Raw genomic sequence first — 25,063 nt, 5'->3', positions numbered from 1 at the left:
TAACGGAAATAATTGAAAATGCACGTTAATTTTCTTTTCGGAGTAACTTTTACAAACAAACCACGGAAAGCCCATGGGAAGCCCCCTGTCTGTGTGAGCTTTTTTATGATAAATTTTTAAATTAAACTAAGACTCTTGCCAATTCGCTGGTGAAACTACTCTCAAGTACTTTTTTTTAAACGATTTCTTTTTTCGATTATTAAGAACGGGGCAACTTAGGGACCATTCATTCATTTCTCAATACATTTTGGAGAGGCCCGACATTCGTCACTTGGTAAATGGTCCCTAAATCCCTTGTTGAGTAATCGAAAAAAAACAAACCATGTAAAAAAATGCAAGCGCAGAATTGCAAAATCAAATGCAGATTCATTAACATCACTACTTGTAAGCGACAAATACTTTGTCGCGATTTGTACAGATTACGACAAACCTCTTATCAGATCATGTGCATTGATTGATTGCGTTGAGTGCGTGAATCTCAATACAAACAGCATGAATAGCCTTTTTTCATGCAGCTAGGTTAAATGTTAGACTGAGATCGACTGCTGTAAATTGGTAAAAGATCAGAATCGTGTGATTCAAGCGAATATCTGTTCAAACAGGATATACAGATTTGCAAAGATTTGAAAAGGTTCTGCATCATATTTTATTGGTTCAGAACCATTTTGTGGACTCCCGGTTTGTGCTCTGAGGACCGAATTAAGAACATGGGAAACGTCCATGGTAGAATCAAATTGGAACGCCATGGATACATCCAGACAAGCAAAAGCTCGGATCTGAGTAAACGAGATCTTCGGAAAATTACTGGTCTGTTGACTGGTCACTGCCCGAGCAGATATCATCTAAATAAAAGTGGGAAAAATGCTACTGGTTAATGTCGTTTTTGCCAAATTGAAAAAGAAACTGCTGAACATATACTCTGCAACTGGGGAGCATTAATAAATCAAAGGATGTCAATATTTGGAAAGGGATTATTAGAGCCCCTTGAAATTTGGCAAAGCGATCCTGGCTTTATAAAGCGAGTCGAGCCTAACGGGGATCGTGTGCTATGTCAACCATTGCCCATCACAACTTAATTGTGACATGATATATGAGTAGCACCAAATCAAATATGGGTCATACAACAATATTCCTTATCAATTGTAAACAGTTGTGATATGGCTGTACAGAGGAAAAAAATTGGAATAGTTCTCGATTTTAGTTTAAAAGAATTGTTACTTTTTTGAATCAGATCGGTTCATGATAGATTTGCGATCGACTTTCGTTTTTGATCGTTTATGATTTGCCTTTCGTCTCTGTTTTTCATCTTTCAGCTCTCATTTTTTGTCGTTTAGTTTTTTGTTCTGTCTTTAATTTTTCATCTTATTTTCCCATGTGTATGTATGTTACTGTCGTCTGTTTTTCGTTTTTTATTGGCTTTTTAACGTCTGTTAGTCGTTTTCCATTCTACCTTTCACTTTCAGCGATTTTTTGGCTTTTTTGTTTGCTGTCGATGATTCTTTTTGTCGTTATTTGTAGATTTTTTGTTTGCGTAGCCTTTTCGTAATTTTTTACTGCCTTTTATCGCTTGTTTGGCGTATTTTCGGCATCTTTTCATCGAATTTTTGTCGTATTTCGTCTTGTCATCACTTTTTCGTCGTCTTTTTGCTGTCTTTTGGTTGCCTCTTCGCTGTCTTTTGTTTTCTATTTGCAGTCTGTTCGTTTCGTTTCGTCATCTCTTTGTCGTAATTTTGTGTTCTTGTTGCCATAGAGATGGCTAAAAATCTATTGTATTTCATTGTATTTTTATCCTTTGTTCATCGTTTTTTAATGTCTGTTTTTGGCATTTTTGTCGCATTCTTCGACGGCTATTTCTATTTTTGTTATCTTTTTTGTTGCTGTTTTGACGTCATTTCTTTATCTGTTCGTCGTTTTAAGCGTCTATTGGCTTTAGGCAGATTTGACATCGCTTTTTCGTTATGTTTTGTCGTCTTTTTACCAGGCTTCATTCTCGGTTTTTTGCTCAGTAGATGCTCATTTGACTGCAGTACCTTAACTAAACAGAATTCGAAAAACTAGTGTATACGGCAATTGTAGAGCTATTTATTATCTACATTATTGTTGAAGAAAATATAGTTCTATTTTTTGTATTTACGGCGCTATGCGATTGCTAGTTGCGTTGGTAGCCAACTGAGCGCTCTTTTTGCTACCAACGGGTTAGCAGCCCTATAGCGCCGTACAAAAGATAGAACTATACTTTCTTCAACATTATTGTAGATAATACTTAACTCTACAATTGCCCTTTACACTACTTTTTCGAATTCTGTTTCGTCGAGGCGCTTCAGTTAAATGAGCATCTACTGAGCAAAAAACTGAAAATGAAGCCTGCTTTTTACTGCGTATTTGTCGTTTTTTCGTTGCCTTCTCATCATCTTATTGCTGTCTTTCGTATTTGTCGTCTTTGTGTCATCTCTTGTGTTTCCATCATATTTTCATCAACTGTTCGTCTGTTTTCCCCTATATTTATGTTTTTTTGTTGTTATTTTTTTCGGCGGTTTTTGCCGCGTTTTTTTGTTGGAGTCTTTCCGTTGCCATTTTGTCATCTTTCAGTCTACATTGTATCATCTTTTAACGTATTTTGTCGTCGTTTCGCCATTTATTCTTTGCTCTTTCGTCACCTCTTTGCGGTTTTTTGTGTTCTTGTTTGCTGTCAGTTGTCTTGTTATTGCCTCTGTGTTGTTCTTCCGTTGTATATTCGATATCTTATTGTCATCTTTTTATCATGCTCTGTCGTCGGTTCGTCAGCAATTTTTCGTATTTTCGCCATCTTTTCGTAAGTTTTGCGTCATCATTTTTGTCATCCTTTTGTCATCTATTTGCTCTGTTTTCGTTGTTCTTTAATCATTTCTTTGTTTTCGTTGTTCGTATTTCAGTGCATTTTCGCCCTCTGTTAAAATCGTTTTTGATTCTGTTTTTCAAATGTCTTTTTCGCATTTTTATCGGCTTCTTCGGTGGCTTTTAGCACCTTTGTCGTCTTTTTTTGTTGCAGTTTTGGTGTCATTTCTTTATCTGTTATTCCTTTTCGATGTTTATTTCTGGCAAATTTTGTTGCGTTTTCCAGCGTGTTTTTTGTTGTTGCCTTGTTGGCCTCTTCTCATCGTTTTTTAGTTATTTTTACGTCGTTCTTTTGTCTCTTTTCAATGATTTGTTGTCATTTTTGTTGTATTGTCTTCTATGATATTTTTGATAGATCTCTTTTTTTGGCGTTTTTTTAGCGGTTCATCGTATTTTTGTCATCTTTGTCTTTTTTCAATTGGCTTTACGCATATTTGACATCACTTTTTCGTCTTGTTTTCGTTGTCTTTTTCCTACTTATAATATTATATTTCTTTCGTTGCCTTTCCATCATCTCATTGTTAACTTTTTTCGTATTCAACGTCTTTTTGTCATCTCTTTGTCGTATTTATAATTGTGTTTTCATTTGTTTGTTGTTTTTTCGCCTTTAATTTTTTTTACAAAAGCCGGCGACAAGCCTTCTTTGTTGCTGGCGTCTTTTCGACGCCATTTTGTTGTCTTTTCTTCGTTCGACTCTTCGTCGCTTTTTTTATTTATTCGTCGGGTTATTTGCTGTCAATGGAATAACAATGTTGTCTTTTTACTGCCTTTTCGTCGTTCTTTCGCTGCCTTCGTTTAATTTAATATTCATTTAAAATTGTCAAGAAGAGCATTAGCATTAGCATATGTGGCTGCACACATCGTAGGTGGCTATATAATCGCATTATATACCTGGCTACGTCCGAACAACCGCAGGGGATGTGGGTAGGAATGTTAGTGTAGCATCTACTTTTGAAAGTGCAGGGAACCCATACTACCTTCATAGATGTTACAGGGAAACAGTGTATATCATGTTAGTAGGGTAAGGCAAAAAATAAGGATCATGAAGAAGATTTATTCAATAATAAACTGTATATAGTATATATTGAGTATATATATGCAAAAATGGAACAATCTCACCAGCAATCCGTCGCGTGAGATACAATTGCGTCATTTGAATTTCCATCAGTGCATCTAATATCCAATAATTAATTTAATTTTTTCCATATCCATGATATCCATGTGTATTATTTGAACTTGTTAAGGCCAAAGTTTTAATCGTACAATAGGAGGTGCATGATGAGCTTAAACGAAACAAATAATTAAAATAACATATTAGACTTACCTGCTACCAAGGCCGGGTGGCTCAGCTGTCTGCGCAAAATCTTAGTTTTGAGGTCTGGCATCTGGGAACCACGCAGCATCGCACCCCCTAGCTTAGCTTCTCAATAGAGTATTACCGGGTATGACCGCGTGGAGGCGCTAGGTGGGAGCTTGGGCTGGCAAGAGCTATATTGGCTTTCTCGTTTGCCTTTCCCATTTCATACCCTCATTTAAAATCGTCAACAATACTCCAGAAATTCCCACAGAAAGTTTCTTAATCGAAAATTTATGCATTTTTTGTTAAAGATCAAATTTTACATCACAATCATTCACTGCAATAGGTCCGTTTTTTTCCAAAAGCATGGTAACAGTCTACCATTAAGGATGACGTTCAGTCTGTAACGGTTCCAAAAAAAAACAAGTGAACGACACCTTCCAGTCAAAACATATTTTTTTGCGATTTCTCTACAATCACGTGTGGCAAAAGCAGACAAATAATTTTGATTTGATTGTGCAGTTGTATTATAACTAGGACAAATTTGGCAACAGAATCATGCACATTAACAGTTTCAATGTTTTTTTTCGAGGTTACTCTAGACAGTTAGCTTTCAAGTCTGACAATGGCGAATGAACGACATCTTCTAGTCAAAACATCATGCGATTTTCTTTGCAATCACGTGAACTGTTCAAAACCACAAAAAAACACTAATTTTAATTGTTCACCCTACTAAGTGAGTAATCAATCTTATCTCAAGAAAATTGGGTTAGAAAAATAATCATTCACTGTTTGCGACCCCCGTTAAGTTGTTTAGTCTAGTATTTTTTTTCGCAATCTAATTTTGTATAGTCTGCCTCATGTCTGTTGTTTAGCACAACGTTGAACTTTCTACTTTACGATCAAGTAGTGTATTCTGGCAAAATAGCATGCAGCCGGTCAGTGACACCCCCAGTGACCTCCCAGTTGGCCTCGAGGTAAGACGCTGGTCTAATAAGCCAGTCGTCGTATGGTCGAATCTCGGCTGGGAGAGGCTGTTAGAGTCAATAGGATCGTAGTACTGACCCCGTACTGTCCTGCACGGGTAGAAATTTGATCTCCAAAACGAGCAAAATGACTCATGATTCCCGGTTTTTAGCTCATGATTTATGAAAATACACCATGAATAAATATCATGATATCACGAGCTTCTTGCAGTACAACACAACGCCAAATCATGAACTATTATTCATGATTTTGTGCTGTCTGATATGGCAGTTCAGTCATGATTTAACATGAACCCACATTTCATGATTTTATGATTTCATTCATGGCATCGGAATCAAATTTCTTTCCGTGTGTATACTAACAGCTGGTTGCGAACTCTGTTGTATAAAAACAGAAGGTTAAAATTTCGATAACGAAATTAGCACCCAGGCTTTGCTTTTTTTTTAGGTCAGTGACATTTTCAGGCTATTTTTTTTATTTCGCTTTTGGGGGAAACCTTTGCAATCACATGCTCCAAAACCCCCAATAATGACAATGGTTAAATTGTTGTTTACACAACAAGTGTGTAATCATTCTTATCGCTACACAAGAAATTGGGTTACAAACACATTACTCACTGTCTGTCTGCGCTGCGGCCTTCGGCAAGTTCTATGTCGAATATTATCTTATTTTCGCACTAGTGGTATGCTGTTATATGTGCTGCTCGCTCGTAATCTACAGCATGTTATTTGTTCCACAATATGTGCATGACGTGTGAGATATGACTTGCTTCGGCGATAAGGAGCTTGTGCTCTCTCATTGATATTCTTCAGCACCCCCATAAAGGGCCCTTGACTGAAAGGAAATGCTTCACTGTGATTCACCAGTGTTGGCTTTTGGATTCATTAATTGGCCAATTTGTGCGACTGGTTATTGTAGCACAACGAAGCCAAACGTGGAGGCCTGCTGCACATGATCATAATGTCACTTTTTGTTCAATGTACTTAAAATGGAAATATATTAGTAATTATTTGGCGCTTTTTAACCCGTTCTTGCCTAACCTAATTCTTAGTAATGCTTTTAAATCATGTTCGAAGTATATCGCCAAATATACAACATCGGGAGTGAAAATTGAGGAACATGGAGATGTAGAAATTCAACCGAGAACCTGCTATTCCTGTTCAAGACTGTTGGAAAATTGGCTTTTTAAGATTCGAGACAAAAAAAAACAATTTTCTCAATCGATTGTAACGGGCTGTTCTGGTTGTACTTTATTGCTCATTGCCAGCAGAAAATAAATGTTGCCAACCTGTAGACGCTAACAGGACAAAATCGGGCAAGTAGACAACAGGATCCTTGTGACTGCGAATCATGGGTAGAAATCGCTGTTCATCGTTTCGACAGTTGTAATAGTTATTTTACCGCAGCCACTAATAGTTTGCTGTTGCTCCAGACCATATACTTTTTCCCAAATTTTTCGACCTAAATGGATGTTTCAGGCTACTCTAAAACTTTCTTTTACACTATAAGCCTGGCAAGGATTTGAAGTCCATTATTGAACACTTCGAATTCCCAGCCAGCAAGCATCGTATCGTACAGTTTTCGCACTCTAGGTCGAACCGGTGCTTCCTGTTTTAGAGTTTGTTTTGATTGCTTTTGCTTCTTATGGGTTCGCAGATACAAGCGGTATAGGATGAACGTTTAATTTCAACGTGCCAACCTCGTTGGCCATACCACGTACTGAAACCTTTCACCTGAGTTGAGTTTAGCAGCCGAGAGTCGGGGTGGCTCTTGCCGTATCAAGAATTCTTCTTCATTGTCCTCGGTGTTGGGTTACTCATCGCCAATTCGTTGCGCGGCTCCTTGGCATTCTTGCGACGTGGCCGGCCTACCGTAGTCTCCCAACTTTCGCCAGGTGTACGATGGGAATCTCTCCAAGCAGTGCCTGTAGCTCGTGACTCATACGCCTCCGTCACTATCCGCTTTCCGTTTGTACTCCGCCAAAAATAGTCCGCTACACCTTTCGTTCAAATACGGCTAGTGCACGTAGGGGAACTGTGGGTAAAATGAACAGGGGAGGTAAAATGAACAGGTAGCCAAATTCCCAGTAAACCGATTAAAATCTGTACCAGATCAATAGGTATCTTCTCCTAGAAGTATTTCAAGCTGTTTGAGACAATATGTGGTGATCATAGGTTTTCTAATGTGAAAAAAATTAAAAAAGTAAAAAATATTTGTTGAAATCTGACGCCGATGGTAATTTCCACTAATATTATATAAGCTTTTTTGGCGAAACAAATTAAATTTCGACTGTTGGTATCATTTAGTGTTGTTTGCTTATCACTGTCCTGCGGATCTGTCGAAAATTCCAAGTATTTTTATCAACTGTTTGTTTATAATAAACACTAGAAAACAATTCGTGTTTTGGGGGCAAAATGAACACTTCACTATGGGGGCAAAATGAACAATGTGTATAATGATGTTTTATTTTCCATATATCAGCAGCCAGGACCTAATTACAATTCAATCAATAAAAATGATCGAGTCTCTCGAAAAATGACAGAAAATGACCGATGAAGCGAGTTGAAAGTCAAGCATTATATGAACGTGGCGAAGATACATTATGTTAACTTTGCGGAGTCCAATTTTAATTTTAGCAGCCTTGTTGAATATCTACAGCTTATGTAGAACAATGATAAGGTAAAATAATATTTAATTTATCCAAACTGCATGTTAACTTTAGTTTTCTATGACATGTTCATTTTGCCCTTACTGCATGTTCATTTTACCCACACGAAAAAAATCAGGCTCGAATGTGACACTTTCGAAAATAAGGAATTTTTCATGACAAATCGTCCTTTCAAACATCTTTATATTTTACTACGTGGAATATGAATCCAGCTTTCAATTCATGTAGTGCGCTCAGCATTTGGTTGGTTCCTGGGGAAGCAAATGGCGACATTGCTAAGGGTGTTCATTTTCCCCCCAGTTCCCCTATGTCTTCCGTAAGCAAAGTTACTGGCTCAAGTCCGTAGAGGACCATCGCGGTCTAATTAGCGTTTTGTACATCGTCAGCTTTATTTCGTCGATCTCCTTACTCGTAATATTATCGGAGGTGACCACCTCTCAGCTGCCCCGTCCATTTTCGCTAACTTTCTTAATGACAATCGGCGTTCTGTACACTGTATTTGTGCACAATTTTCAACGTTTTTTTGTTCGTTCTTTTAGTCCACACATTTTTCGTTTCTGTTTCTGTTTGCAGCACAAGGTGGTGCAGTTAGAGCCAAGTCTGTCCACGGAGTTAATAAAAATGGACGATAATAAGAGTCTGTGCGGATCACTCTAATACCATGATTATTTTGTTAACGATGATGGCGATGAGGGAGGAAAAATAATAGAACGATCGATTACGTAAATGTGATTTGCCTAGGGCAGTTTGTACTACATAAAATGTAAAATGTAGTATTATAGTGAAGTGGACCGTAAGGGGGTTATAATTTTGTCAAAACAAGCCACCTCCAATCATTCAAGCAAAAACAAATCACAGACCATCCATGATTTGTCCTTTTACGTAGGCTCGACTTCTGGAATCAATTCTAACTTCCACCCCTAAACGGTGTGTTTGAATTCTGGATATAGTGAGGTCAATTCCTTTGTAATATCGGTTACAAAGACGCATCAGACGCAATTGACTGGTCCATTTTCCGCGTATTTTTGTTCAATGAGAATGTTCCATAAATATTTTTCGAGTTCTAAGGTCACGACACGGCGCATAAAAGTTTAATTGAGAAAGCAAATCTGCTGACTGGAAACGTAGAGAAATAATATCATTGATAAAGTAAAGCATTGGTTGTTCGCAGCGTTGTTTAAGTGTTCGTATTTGGATGAGCATGCAACGTGCACTTCATAAGATGGTAATGGAAATACTGTTCAGTTTAGTTTTCGAAGCGTTTATGGTAGAAATTGTTTCTGGACAGATTCAGTGCGCTCTTCGTTTATCGTTATATTGTGTACGGATCTTTGAAATTATGACTAAAGCGTTTTGATAAAGCCAGCATTTTGTTTGCCTTGTTTATAATAGTACTAGCTGACCCGACAAACTTCGTATTGCCAGAAATTAAACTGTGTTGTACATAAATCGTGAATCTTGGATGACCTTTGTCACAATCTTGAGTTTTGCAAGTTTCTGCAAATTTTCCTCACAGTAAAGCAGAAAACAACTCCCCCCATTGCTTAGCCTGATAAAATAAAGCGGATAGCATTTAAATATTCGCCATCATTACAAACCATTTCACCGAATATCATTTTGCGCAACACCAATTCTCGGTTGACCATAACGCGGAATATAGAGTTTCGCAGAATACCATTTCGCGAAAAACCTTACGCGGGATGTACCATTTCACGGAAAATCTTTTCGAAGAAAGTACCATTTCGCATGGGTGACCCAACTGAAGGAAAGTAATAGAGGTCAGTAGATCTAGGAAAATAATTAAACCTAGATAGAGGTGATCTCTATGGGGGGCTGCCCCACGCAGTGGCCGGCGCTTTTGACGGCAGGTTGCCGGTAACACTCGCGGCCTGTGGCCGACTCGCGCTGAATTATCTAATGTTACTATTGATAGTTTTTGGTGATCTTGTTAATGACTAACGTTTTATGGAAGAGTCTAAAATTTCTCGAGTTCGATTAGTTTTTAAGTTACGCAAAAATTCTGTTTTATTTGTATGAGAGTCCTTATCCCCCTACCACAGGAGTGAGGGGTCTCAAACCATCATAAAAAAATTCCTGCCTCCAAAACCCCCCACATGCCGAATTTGGTTCCATTTGCTTGATTACTTTTCGAGTTATGAGGAAATTTGTATTTTATTTGTATGGGAGCCCGCCTCCTAAAAAGGCAGAGGGGTCCTAATTCATCATAGACAAAATTCATGCCTCCAAAAACTCCCACATGTCAAATTTTGTTCCATTTGCTTGATTAGTTCCCGAGATAAGAGGAAAATGGCATTTCATTTGGATGGAAGCCCACCCTCTTAAAGGGGAGATGGGTCATAACTCGGTTTCTAAAGAAGAGAGGGGTCTCAATTCACCATAGAAAAAAATCTTGCCTCCAAAACCACTTACATGTCAAATTTGGTTCCATTTGATTGATTAATTCTCGAGTTATAAGGAAATTTGTTTTTCATTTGTATAGGAGCCCCCCTCCTAAAGTGGGGAGGGGTCCTAATTTACCATAGAAAATATTCTTGCCTCCAAAAACACCCACATGCTAAATTTGTTTCCATTTTTCATTTTTATGGAAGCCCCCTCTCTTAAAGGGGACAGGAGTCATAATTCCCCTTCTAAAGAGGGGAGGAGTCTTAATTTACCATAGAATAAATTCTTTTCACCAAAAACACCCACATGCCAAATTTTGTTCCATTTGCTTGATTAGTTCTCGAATTATGCAGAAATTTGTATTTCATTTGTATGGGAGTCCCTCCTCTTAGTGGGGGAGGGGTCTCTAACCATCACTAAAACCTTTCCTGACCCAAAAACCTCTACATTAGAGTGTCCCAAAATAGCACTATGTCAGAAAACCCGGGGGCTCACCCCTCAAGTGATAGCTTAGGGTGTCACAACAAAACTTTTATATGACGTCAACATTGGTTGCCGCGATTTAGGGGTCGCACATTTGAGTTTTATGGAAAAATGGCATTTTTCAGGAGTAAATTCAAAAAAATATTTTTAGAAATGTTATAATAGATGAAACAAGGTACCTAACTATTTTTTTCACAATCATTGGGATCTAATACATTCATAAAAAAGTTATGGTGGCATGTCTGGAGTCATATTTGGTTACAAAAATTTATTGAATTTGGCAAAAATTTAAAATTTTCGAAATTTCATTTAAATAAACGTCAAAACAGGGTATCGAACAGTGTCTTAGAGCAACGTAGCTATACTGTATAGATGGGAAATTTTATGACGAACAACTTTGCCGAAGAAAGTAAGGATATATCTTTAAATCTCGCTGAGATATTCACCGTTTTCTGAAGGCGGAACAAAACACATTTCTGTAATTTCCAAATTTTAGCAGTTTCAAGTGAAAGGGGTAAATGAAAAAACTTGAACTGTTTACTCTAAACGTCACTTACGTTTTTGATAAGAGGAAACATGCACCTTCCAAAAAATTTGGCACTATTTAGGCTCAAGAATCACTTCTAAAAAGGGCGTATTTATTTTAATAGGTACTATGTTTGAAAAAACGTATCTCCTGAAACTAGGTTTGCTCCAAAATGAAGCCTAAGCGTGAGTTGTAGAAAATTGAGTTTTAAACATGAAAAAATAAACACTGAAAAAAAATTACTATGCTCCAAAGTCAGGAAAAAATGTAAAATTAAAATATACAGGAAATGGTAACTTCGATTTTTTTTTGGAAAAATAGTGGTGATTTGATACATTTTGAGACTTTTTCTGAAATGGTGCAACATTTATCAAAGGATTTTGTAGAACAACGACTCTTATGAATATTTTGTAACCTAAGATTATTATTATATTTCTTATTATTATTCTTATATTTCTCGTTATACATATATGTAATTTGAATTTGAAGAACAACTTCATATGTGCTTGACAACACGTGTTCAAAATAATAATTAGCTTCTAGATGCAGCCGTATTTAAGATATTTAAAAAAAAAGTTTAATAAATTTTATATTTTTATTATAAACGTGCCCTTTTCATATGTTATCCGCGTTATATTACCATGTTAGCAACTAGAATAAATATTACTAGAATTAATATTTGTATGAATACACCTTGCTGATTCTACCATCTACTGATAGTACAATAAGCGTCAAAAAAAATTTCAGTGTTTATTTTTTCAGGTTGAAAAATCAATTTTCTACAACTCACGCTTAGGCATCATTTTGGAGTAACCCTAGTTTCGGGAGATACGATTTTTCAAACATAGTACCTATTAAAATAAATACGCCCTTTTTTAAAGTGATTCTTGAGCCTAAATGATGCCAAACTCTGTGGAAGGTGCATATTTCTTCGTATCCAACACGTAGGTAACGTTTAGAAGACATACTTCAAGTTTTATCATTTACCTTTTTCACGTGGAACTACTAAAATTTGAAAATTGTGAAAATATGTTTTGTTCCGCCTTCAGAAAAACGTAAATACCCCAGCGAGATTTGAAGATACGTCCATACTTTCTTCGGCAAAGTTGTTCATCATAAAATTTCCCATCTATACAGTATACGTACGTTACTCTGAGATACTGTTCGATACCCTGTTTTGACGTTTATTTAAATGAAATTTCGAAAATTTTAAATTTTTGCCAAATTCAATAAATTTTTGTAACCAAATATGACTCCAGGCATGCCACCATAACTTTTTTATGAATGTATCAGAACCCAATGATTGTGAAAAAAATAGTTAAGTACCTTTTTTCACCTACTTTAACGGTTCTAAAAATATTTTTCCGAATTAACTCCTGAAAAAAGCCATTTTTTCATAAAACTCAAATGTGCGACCCCTAAATCGCGGCAACCAATGTTGACGTCATATAAAAGTTTTACTGTGACACCCTAAGCTATCATTTGAGGGGTGAGCCCCCGGGTTTTCGGACATAGTGCTATTTTGGGACACTCTACTCTACATGCAAGTTTTCACGCCGATTGGTTCAGTAGTTTTCGATTCTATAAGGAACATCCCGACAGACAGACAGACAGAAATCCATTTTTATATATAAGTAGATTAGGGGGGTTAACGTGACGTGACGTACTTTTTCAGGGGGGTGTCATGAATGTATGACAAAATGTGTCAAGGGGAAGGGGGGAGGAACTGATTTTGGTCAAAAATTGCGTGACGTACTAAATGGATGTCGCCTAAATAGTTTCATGTCATCTGCACATACAAGTACTTTGGAGTGCAAGAATATAGGAAATAGAAGGAAATAATCATTCACGTGAAAAGAAGTGGCCCTATGTGAGAACCCTAAGGAACCCCAGCGCAGAGGTGACTTAAAATAGGGTCACAGAGGACATTTTGAAAGTAAACAATTTGTTGGCGTTCCGTTGGATTCTACTAACCTTTTTTGCTATTTCGAAGAGTAATAGTGGAACGTATATTCTGTCAAATGTCTTGCTAAAGTCCATGTAGATAGCTTCTACGTGGTCGTCCATTTCATTCCGAGTGAAAGATCTAAATTCCAGAATATTTGGGGCAGTAGCTGACTTGTAATTTTGTGTTTTACTTGCTGATAACTTTTTTCATTTACAATTGATTCAAAAAATTTAGGAATGAAAAAAATAACGAGATAACTCTACAATAGCGGAGGATGTTCGGTTTTGTTCCTGATCTGATTTGATTTTCAAATATCCGGGAATTTACCATATTTCAGAGACATTATAGTTAAATAGGCATTATTGTAATGGCTTAGTAAGTTCTTCGGCCAGGTTTATGAAAAATATGGCTACTATTCCGTCAGGTCTTGGACCTTTCAACGCATTCAGGCCTATGAGTGCTTCGAATTGGCCAGGTTCTGATAGTTGATAGACTGATATGCCGTTAGAAAATTTAGGGATAAATGAGAAATATTTTCTGTCGCGGTCTTCTTCGGTGCATTTTGTGCATACTTATTGAAATAAATTTGCAAAAAGATTGCAGATTTCATTAGTATTATTTCCAATAAGCCCGTCAAGTTTCATTTGGGATAGAAAATTACTATTTTTCAATTGAGTATTTACATAGTTAAAGAAACCTCCCTTGGAGGTATGATGCTGACCCAATAAGTCAGTCGTCATATGTTCGAATCTCGACAGGGAGAGGCTGTTAGAGTCAATAGGATCGTAGCAACTGGCCCTGCAATTGTTCTGTACGCGAACGGCTGGCTGCGAAGTCTGTCGTATAAAAACAAAAGGTCAAGTTTTGATGACGGAATGTTCTTGGTAGGGGGGGAGGGGGGCACGGTTGTTGAAGAGAACTGTCATTGTCGCATTGTCGTCCGGCATCTTAACGACGTGTCCCGCCCACCACCGTAGCCTGCCGACTTTTGTCAGATTTGCGGTGGGAATTGATCCAAGCAGTGCAGAGCGCCTCCGCCACTCTTCGCTTCCGTGAGCAGCTTCACGGTTTCAAGTCTATAAAGAACTACCGGTTTAATAAAATTTTTGTCAGACCCAATTTCCCGCTTGAATGCGGCGCTGGACCTTCTTTACTATTGTTGTTGTCCGCTGTCACCAGTAATCCGAAATACACGAACTCATCTGTCACTTCTAGTCCGTCATTATCGACAGTTATTGTCCGTGGAAGGGGCGCGTTTGTCGCCTTTGGCCTCTTCCTTTCCGGTATTTGGTCTTTGAAGCATTTATTTTTAGCCCAATCCTCATAAACTCCGCTTTCAGTGTGGTGTAAATTGCCTCCGCTGCAGTCGCAAAGTTCCTGATTATGATATCAAAGTAATCTACGAAGTCTAGAAGTTGGCTACCTTTGCTGAAAATCGTGCCTCTCGCTTCGATATCCGCTCGTCGGATCAGCCCCTCATGAGCGATGTTAAACGGCCTGCAGGATAAGCCGTCACCTTATGTTGCGTCTCGAAGGTACTCAAGAGTGTTCCCGAGATGCTCACGAAACACATCACACGATCTAATATAGCTCTGATCAATTGCGTCAGTTTTTCCGGAAAACTGTGTGCGTGCATTATCTGTCAAAGCTGGTCTCGATCAACTGTACCGTATGCTGCTTTGAAATCAATAAAGATGTCATGCATGCGCACGCTATATCCCCGACATTTCTGTAAGATCTGTTGGATGGTAAAAATTGGTCGGGTCATTACATAATTAGTATCAAAATAAGCGCAAAAATCTGTAGAATCGAAGTTTGGAATAACAACTTATGTACATGGTTCCTTAAATTTTTGGTCGCAGTGGTTCAGGCTCCTATAAAAATTCGGAAAATTTCTCTTGGAGTTTTCTGGGAAAACTGGAGCGCTCGAATTATTAAAATATTGGCCATGAACTAGACCCGTACGCAAAATTTAATGAAAATTCCGAGACCCTGGGGCCCATTTTGTACTATAATTCCGATCAAAAAATTAGTGACCTATAATTTTTTTGTTTTTGAGATAGAAACAAATCTGCTAGAGTGCAATGGAGACGCATGGTGATTTGCTTTTACCTGCGATGAAACGAATTATTTCTGACAAAGAAAAGGATACTTCTATTTCTTTGCCAGCTATTTTTCAACGTTCCATATTTAACAACACTCGAAACTCCAGTATCGCATTCAAGTGATTATCGCAAATTAATCGAAATCTTTCCTCCACCAGGTATGAAGCTCAAAATACCGTACCCCCCAACAGTCGCGAATACAACTTTCACGATTACTGCTGCCACCTGTGCTGGATCACGACGTACCGGAAGCGAGTTCGCGCGTTGCCCATACGGGAGTATCCCTTCGTGGCGAATCGAAAAAGTGACGGACTGCTGCTGGAAAACGGTGACTACGCGGTGGTCTGTCTGGATTGCTACGAAGGTCTGAGGTGGGTTAAATGAAAAAAAAAAACTTATTTAATCCAATTTAGTATAATCGATAAAAAATTCGAAACGCAGGCAACAATCGGCGGAGTACGACCGATGGGGTGTCGCAATCGAGAAGCGCGAGTACAACTGGGTAGCGCAGCCACCTCCTCCGGAGGACAGTCCGGAAGTATCTGTCGCCCGCCTACCGAGCGGGGAACGGACCGATAAAGTCAACAAAAATGTAAGTAAACAATGTGCCCGTCCATGTCCCCGCAGGTGATTGTTTCAACCGTTTTTTTGTTTGTTTGACTTTTTTAATTACAGTCTCAGCTAGGAATACGGCCTATACCAAATAAAAAGAACTGTTCTCCAAAGCAAGCAACCAACGACAAACGCGATGCGAGTAAGTACCCACCATATCATATTTACCTAATTTGGGTTGGCACACAATATTTCGACTTAAAGATCGCCTGTTAATGGGGTCGTAAATCCATCGACGTTGATTACCTACCACAACCGAAGCAGATTTATTATCCAGGTCGTTTTTGTGATACAATAAGGCAAATGATAATTACCTGTGAAGGTTTCAAGTCAGGTATAAAAGAACAAGTGAGAAGTTGCAAATTGGTGCTGTTTTTAATTGAGCCATAAAATTTGCCAGTAGGTCATATTATTCCGAAGAGCAAATGCAAATATTGGTTAATGTGCTAACAAAGCGTGTTCACGGTCGTGGCCGAGTAAATCGTAATTATTCAATGGCTTCATTATTTTACCTGCTCAATTGAAGTTTTTTTTTCTCCGTCGCCTGCAATTGAATTTTCGCTAACAAATCATTCAGAGTGTTCTTCTTTCGTTGAAAAATTTTCCAATCTGCCGTATGCAAAATTGAAAGATCAACCAACGATATTTTGCTTTCTCCGCTGTGTAAACATCTTTCACCCATTATCGTTATTATCCTGATTGAAAAAGTTACCTTTCTCCGTTTTATGGGAAAAGAAATCCTTCGGTCGGTCGGTCGGTCGGTTCGTAAAAAGCGGGACAGATATCGCTGCGGCAGCACATGACGCAAACCAAAAATTAACCAACGAAGAGAGAGCTTCGTGCAATTACATACGAAATTAATATAAACACGACAACCCTGACAGGACAGAGGCGGTTGTGAAGGTGCCACATGCTCAAAAACGTCGATGACAGCAACAGCTTCGTTTTATGACTGTGTATAATGGCAGGCAGTGGAGGCTGCTATTTGGCGCATCTGGTGCGGGCGGCCACATGCACACGGACGTGCGACGGCCAGGAGAAAAAGGATCAATTTACTTGCGGGGGCTGCATGGAACGGAACAACACAATCAGCAGCAACAGCAGCAGCAGCATCAACTGGGCCACACTTTGCCGGAGGTGAAATGAAACGGATGCTTCCAAGGTGCAGAAATAATCTTGCGCCTTGTGACTGACCGTGTGGGAGGGAGCGTGCGCTCGCTCGCTCGCTCTCTTTCTCTCAACTCATACTCTTTTTCGGTGGTCGGTGTTTTTGTGTTCCTTTATCCGGGGAACTGTTACTGATACACTTGTCCGATAGACCGGGAGTTGTTCACACCGTGACACCACCTAATATAGTGAAAAATTAAGCTCTGGCTGTCTTACCCAGTGCTGTGGCACTGCACAGTGGGCCAATTGCCCGCTGGTAAAGGTCCAGAACTAATACAAAAGAGTCCATGTACATTTGCTAAAAAAAAAAATGAAAAATCCTCCGTGACCCTTCCTGATTTGAATGAAATTTGCAATTAATTTTTTGTAGAGGTAGTTTTTTTACAATCAAGGGAGGGGACGGTAGAAGAAAGTGATGAAACAAAGGTGTTGATAGTATCCAAACAGAACGGGACAAGGCGTGAAGGGCAAAGCAAAAATTTAGGTAAGAGAGGATAATCCTCCCAGGTCCTGTGGATGGCAGATATTGGCGGACCTTTGAACCACAGTGGACTGGAATCCAGGATCTACTACCACGTTGGGTAAAGAGGAGGGGATACACATTTAATAAGCGTTGCTTCCTTACTTGATTTTCCGCTCTTTCCTCTTCAGGCCTTGTTCCTCTCTGTTTGGATACTATGATCACCTTTGTTTCATTGCTCTTTTTTACCCTCCCACCGTCGATTGTAAAAAATACCGTCATAAAACCGTCATTAATTAATCGCTTGTTCTCATTATAAAGAACAAAACAAAAGCACGAGGTGCTTTGTACCGCCAATTGCATCACATGATCCTATAGTAGAGTGAAGTACTATAGGATGATTGCTCTATCCTGGATTTTTGTCCTTATTTCCTTATTCAGTATTTGTAGAAAGAAAATTAAAAACTCGTACAATGAAATTTAAATTTAATATTTTGTTTTCTTTTTGAAAACGATTTCGCTGCAATCGATAGCTTTTGAGTTATGACTTTTTTTCAATCTCAATTCGAAAACAGAAACGTCTCTTTTTAAAAATTAGTCTTGGGCCATAATGGTCAATTAACCTGTGTAAAAGAGTGATTTCTTTCACTGAAGACATGTTGAAAGTTTCATTCAAATCGAACTCAAGTAGTCATTCTACCGTTTACTCCTTTCACCTGGAATTGTTCGATGTAGACGCATTGTAGTAGCAAACCTCCTAATGACAACGCAGCATCCATTAGTCATGACTTAATTGTCGAGATTCATCCCCATTGTGCCGGTCCATAAATTTCCCCAAACGCTCATAAAATGTAAAGAGAAAGTTGTGTCAGTGCGTTGTTACCTCGCCGCTCGTCGGTCCGTCCCTCTGCCTCTGCAGTTCCCATCGACCGCGACCATTATCCTGGAACAGACACAAAGAGAAAATCGTTTCACTTTTACGCCGAGCATGTATTAGTGGGGCACTTCCAGTGCCGTGCTGTGCTGGCACACTGGCACTGGCATAAGGCAGGCTACATATTTTATGTGACGTTATAGTCCTTCACACCGCTGCTGGCACTGGCACTGCCTGCCTGCTACCCTCCTGCGCGGCGGCCCGTCACGTCAACCCGCGGTGTCTGTTACCGAGCTCCGCCGAGAGCGTGTGAAGAGTTTGCGCAAATTATCTAGAACATACAAATTACCATAAATTGAAAGAAAAACCACAACACGAAGTGGTTGCCGCTTCTGCTGCTGTTGCACACCAGCGTGACTATCATTTACAAGTGTCTGTGTTTGAGTTTGTCGAAGAGAGAAACAGGGAAGAGCGAGCAGGCGATAAAAAGGATCCTTTTTCCACCCATCCGGAAAGCTAGGAACGAACGATGTTGGGTGGTTGGTAAAATTATGGGGTTCACGCGAGTATATCTTTTTTTTTTGTTCTTGTCCTGCGGAAGGGGAGGCTCGAGGGTTGTTTGCTTGAACGAAAAACACATTTTGCTTCCACTGTTTTTGCTCGTATTATGATTTTAATTTCCCTTTGTATGTTTATACGAAACACTTTTCTGTTGGCTATACAAAAGAGCGTATTAAAAAGTTTTTTTTGTAACTTGTACGCTGGAGATTTCTTTCCTGCGAGCTAACGGAATGAAAATATGTACTGATTCTCCACAGCTCAGAGGTGGCAGAAGGTAATTTCCAGCACTCTTTTGGTTTCGAAAACTTGGTTATAGGAAGGTAGCTTTATACCTCTACCCCTGCGGGCTTGGGCGCGCTGTCTGGGGAGAGTGTTGTAGGTGAATAAATATTTCAAACGAAGGCGAGAATATTAAATGAGCGCTCCTCGGGGCGTAAACGCAAACGAGAATGTGTTAAACAGGTATTATTTAGGGGAAGATTAACTGTATAATTTGTCGTTCCTTCGTATCGCATTTACCTTATTTTGTGGCTAAGTTTTCGAATTTTACCGCTTAAACAATAGTTAATTGATGTTAAACGATGTGACTGCCACCGCAATCGGATTATCAGAAGCTATGACGTCGTAGGTCTACCCTACATGTAGGAACTTGCCTTCTAAATTCCCAAACGTTTGTCATTTCAACGGAATACATCATATCTTATGGAGAGAACCGTTTGACTCAATTTAACCGCATCAGCTCGGAGTGTAGCGGCGTCGTATGTATGTTGGGTCAGCGTCTATTCTAATTTGTACCTTAGGCAATGCCATACTCACACAAACTTTCAACGATCCCTTTCCGGACGGTACTCTGAATGGAAATAGACTAGAGACTAGACGAGACAGACGAGGCGGACGTGTGCGGATTGAGAATCCTTTCTACTTTTCGCACGTCATCGCTCTGACGAGAGTGGTGAAATATTCCATACGATAAAATGGTAAATTTTGTTACACAGAAGTTTTTTTCGTTTTGGAATCCAGAGAAAATCCCATCCGTCGGTTGTACTACCATCTTGAGATGGGTGTACCACACCAAGGTAGAGGAGGTTAGAATGGTGCCTTACTTGGAACACGATAACGAACGAAACACACGATAATAAAATGTGAATGAAGCTTACGTTGTGAGGGGCTTGTGGGAATGTATATTTAGCATGAGTGGAAAAGTATAATAAATTTCTCTGAAAAAAATCCAATTTAACCGCTGAGTGGATTAAAACCAAATTTAAGTTTGTTTTAAACATTACTCGAAAATTCATATCGGTTCTGGAAAATAAAGCTATGGGTTTTGCAATGCAAGAAGCGTAAAGGGATGAAATGGTTTCAAAATATGATTATTTTCTTTGACTAAACGGGACACTATGAATAGGTTTTCATGAACATGGATATAATTTTCAGCAAAACCCCCTTGGATTTGTGAGATAGACAAAATTGAGTTAGAAAATAAAGGAATCAAATGACTTCCTTACACACTGAAAAAAGCACAAGCTGTTGAGACTTCGGCAAAATTTTACCGAATTCGGTGATTTTTTAGGTATGTAGGCACTGGATAGAAAGAGCCCACAATTCACAATTTCCAGTCGAGTGCGTTTATAATTACACCACCATCCGGCCGGCTTATCAACATGAATCATTTTCACTTTCCAAACATTACTGTCTTTCTTAGCTTCACGGTGCATTATTTTCAGTGTTTTTTTTTTGTTCGCATCAACAATTACACAAAAGCTAGCTTGCCGTTTTGATGCTATGCAATCCTGTTCTGTTCCGTCCGAACGTGTTCTGCCCTGTCTGCTTCCTTAATTTTGAGCTCCAGTTGAATGAAAGTTGACACCAGCAACTCCGTATATGCATGTGTCGCTTATGTCAGTTTTTTTCAGTTTTTATCAGTCAGCTTTTATCAGTTTTTTCTCGATTTTATCAGCCTATTGATACAATCTGAAAATGTTTACTGTATTGTAATAAATGCCCTAAAACATTTATATACATTTGTTAAATCTGTTCTCTGTCTATCAATTTTATCAGTTTCTTAGATTTTGTGGTTCCAGTAAGAATTAAACTATCAGGTCAAAATTACACATCTTCCAATGATTGGCGATGACCCGCATTTTAACAATTTTTGCATGACTTGTAGCACTAGTCAAATTTAGGTAACTGACTTGAAACTAGTATACAGTTGACAAAGTTAGCTTACTTAAGAAACTTGCTTACACCTTCGGTTAAACCGAAAAAATAAATAACTATTTTGGGTTATCATTTACAATAGTGATTCACATTCGTCAAATTTCCATGAAATTGTCGATACGATTGATTTGAAGTACATATAATTATTGTGTTACAACTAACATGTGGACAGCCAGTTAAAATATCAATTAGCTAACGTTCTCTGCATCTTACTAGTTCCTTTCGACACGCTACTTTACAAGTCAACAGTTCCGAGCAAATATTTGCAGTATATGGATGCAATCTGGCAAAAGGAAGGGACGGCCGCTCACTTTCAGTGGCGTTTGACTTTCAAGATATCACATTGAACTTGATTCAATATTCAAAGACAAAATCGGGCAACGAAAAGGGGTGGTTTTACACTTTAACAAAATTGTTTACTTGCAAGACATCAAATTGAACTAGGCTTAATGTTCAAGCGATAAAATCGGTTGAACGAATGGGGAGGTTTTGCGCTCTAGTGGCATACTTTCCAAGCACGGATTCAAATTGGTATAGGTTTAAACCTCGTAAAGAATTTTCGGCCTGTTGGGTCGGGGGTGGGGCGTTTTGTTACTTTCTTTAGAAAAAGCAAACCACACTAAACGGATGGTGTGTTTAATTGTCGTCGCTGTCTGTGAAGTAAAGTAATAACGAAGAAAATGTATGGGAAACTTGGCCTTGAAATCAATACTAAGTTCAATTTCAGTTCCCTTTTCAAGTCTAATCTGAGTCCAATCCCAAGCAGTAATGTGAGTTTTATTGTACTCTTATGGCAGTTTCCATGGCCAATTTTGTCTTAAATGCCATTTTAAGAGTGTAATAAAACCCAAATTGTTACTTGGAATATCAAGTCCAATTCATTATCATTTAATAACAAACATTTTACGATAGCGCTAAGTTTCTTCCGGAGTTATGGCCAATCGTGACGATATCATGAAATTAGACTCGGAATTTGACTTAGAACGGGACATTAAATTGGACATGAAATCCGACCTAAATTGGACTTTGAAATTTAACTTCGAATTTGATTTGAAATTAGACTGGGAATCGGACATAAACTTGGGCTTGAAATTGGACTTAAATTAGACTAGAAATTGGCTTTAAAATAGGATATTGAAATTGGGCTTAAAACTGAATTTGTGATTGGAAATGAAAATTTTTTTTGAATTTATACTCCAAATCGTACTTGAACATTGACTTAAGGGGGGACCCTACTCCGGAAAGTCAGAAAAATAGAATTTTAATTTCAGATATGTCATGCCAAAAAGATATTTCAATACCCATCTGATCTCGTTGAAAAGTTACGGCAAAACTGTGGAGTCACCTCAAGCAAAGTGCAACGTTATTCGAAACTTTAAACGCGTTTTTCTCGAAACCAAGTTTTTTCAGCTGGCAATATCTCAGAATCTAATGTTCCGATTTGGTTAAAAAAAATTTCCAGAATGTAAAAATAAATTATCTGAATTGTCCGTTTTTTTATATCTCTGATATCTTTGATCATCAAATTTTTAAATTTTTTATGGCTCTCAATGGGCAATTTTTGATGAAAAAACACCTTTCTTCTAGAAAAATTGCCGCCATTTTGGTAATTTTTCGAATTTTCAAAACCCGCTACGTAACGTTTTAGGTATTAACCCAAAGCTCCAAAATCATCCTTGAAATCCGTTCTCTGAAACTCCGTAGGTTCCCGGCACGTACCGGCAGCAAGGAACTGTTTTCTAGAGAGCATCCAGGCGCCAAGCTGCCACCAGCATATTATGTTATGCACTATTTTGTTATCCAAAAAATACAACAAATACAAAATTAGGTTCCGGAGGGTACCCAGCTAGCTCCAAATCGTACATCCATAACCGAAAATTATCGTAAATAACAAATTCTGAATCGTAACTAAAGCTTAAAAAAGTCCTCCCGCGTTGATTTTCAGTCGTATATAATGATAATATCTGACATACATACGATATTCCGCACAGCATCGTATAGCAGTACGGAGCGGGTCGAGCTTAATCGGATATTGTCGTATATAATTACTTATATCGATTAAATGCATATGTTTATTCCTCATCACGTGTATCGCCTCCAAAATAGCACGGATATGCCAATTTTGCGTATCAAATACGATTTATTAGCATGTATATATGTACGTAATGCTGATTTTTAGCTTTTATATACGTATCAAAATGCTAGCTGGGTATTTCCAAATTCGACATACATTACTTTTTTTGCGCTTTCCCAAATAAAAACTTAGCCGCTATATAACAATACTGAAACGAATGTAGCACTTATAGGCTTTAATGTGTTATAACTATTTTCATAAAAACGTAAGTAATTGCTTAATTTTATTCAATAAACATCAAAACCACTGTTTTTCCACTAGCACGTAATTAGGCCGCAATAATAGAAGCAATCGCTAACGCGTATCCGCTCTTGATGATGGTTTGGAAAACACACAATTATGATTACGTTTACTTATTCTAGGAACTAAATAACTGTGAATACGGTATCAGAGAACAATTTTACTTCTTTTTATCACGGAGGAACACAAATATTCCCTTCTGATATGAAAATATAAATCAATTTTCATTCACTAGCAATTTGTAGCATATTGTTTTTAATTTCAGTCTATGGTGCTCTATACACACTAGTACAAATATGCGAGGCAGATGCACCTGAAACTCTTCTAACGTGTTGACACATCCAGTTTTTGACTGACAACCATTTGCTTCTGGTGCTAGTGTAAATGAACGATTTAATGTACACTAGCGCCACGAGCAAGCTGCCGGATATTTAAACAAGTCATTAAGACCAAATTCACTCCGATATTCAGTAAATGTTATTCTATCAATTGGTATAAAAATCTTGTCTCGAATAAATATAGTTTCAACGTAATTCTTGAATATTATTCAGGCTACCGCTTAATGGACTGAAAATACTCTCCCGTACCTTACATTTTCAAATATACCTCAACCAATAATCAGAATACTTCAACACTTAGCTTTAATTCCAGCGTCCTAACCCCCCCCCCCTGTTTTCTGCAACCCACATTTGACAGTTCACTTCTCTGCGGTGTAGCTTTTTGACTATCAACGTAAGCAGTGGGAGCCGTAGTTTTCCGTATCACCGTTTATCACCGTTTGTTGCGAGGTTTCCAGGTCAATAATGGATGTTAAGGTAATCCTGAAGTATATGTGCGTGATTTTGTCCACACAAAAAAAAAACAACTTGGCAATTGTAATAATGAGGAAAAGTCGAAACAGAAGCTGTGCAACAATTGGGCGTGAGGAGTGCAATAATAAGATTTGAAGATTATTATGGTGTGCAATAGTTGGGTGCAGAGTTGTTATGCAAAAAAACGTATTTTACACGGTTTTTGTAAGGAATTCCACACATGTGACTATGGGAACTAATTTTATATTAAGCTATCGACCTAGTGAGTGGTGTTTATTTGTTTAAAATCATCAAATAGCTTTAGACATGCGCTTAGCTGTGCAACAATTAGCATTATACCCAATAGAAAATAAATAAGGTAAATTTGCTAATTGAAATGTAACTTGGGACTAAAATGATGGAATCAAATTATTATCAAATTATATTCAAACTTTATATCAAACGATTTTATATATTGAATCCAATATTTAAAAAAAAGCATGTAAACTGTTTACAAAAAAAATGTTTTTAGCCGATTATTTCATTCTAAAAAACTCATTGTTTGTGTTTGCATGATCTCTTGATTTCATGGTCAACATGTTGTTAAGTAGTTGACACCTAATGTGGTGTGGTGCAAACGATTCTGGAAACATTTTTCATATCCTTAATTGAAAGACGAACCGTTCCCATTAGAGGATTAACCATTTGAGTAATAA

The 25,063-nt window shown here is 38.1% G+C and overlaps 1 protein-coding gene across 3 annotated transcripts in view; it reads left to right on the top strand.

Moving 5' to 3' along the window:
- LOC128744432 (uncharacterized) overlaps positions 1 to 25,063 on the top strand; it is a 185,777-nt gene that overhangs the window by 90,929 nt on the left and 69,785 nt on the right. For all 3 annotated transcript variants that reach the window (XM_053841450.1, XM_053841449.1, XM_053841451.1), the window contains 3 exons: positions 15,450 to 15,662; positions 15,733 to 15,883; positions 15,967 to 16,045. In XM_053841450.1, the coding sequence (XP_053697425.1) occupies positions 15,450 to 15,662; positions 15,733 to 15,883; positions 15,967 to 16,045 (443 nt within the window). The remainder of the gene's footprint in view (positions 1 to 15,449; positions 15,663 to 15,732; positions 15,884 to 15,966; positions 16,046 to 25,063) is intronic.

This window comes from Sabethes cyaneus, chromosome 3 (genome assembly GCF_943734655.1).
Source record: "Sabethes cyaneus chromosome 3, idSabCyanKW18_F2, whole genome shotgun sequence".
In the NCBI taxonomy this organism is placed as follows: Eukaryota; Metazoa; Arthropoda; class Insecta; order Diptera; family Culicidae; genus Sabethes; species Sabethes cyaneus.
Note: the sequence above shows the minus strand (reverse complement) of the source record. Positions and strands in the feature narration are given on the sequence as shown.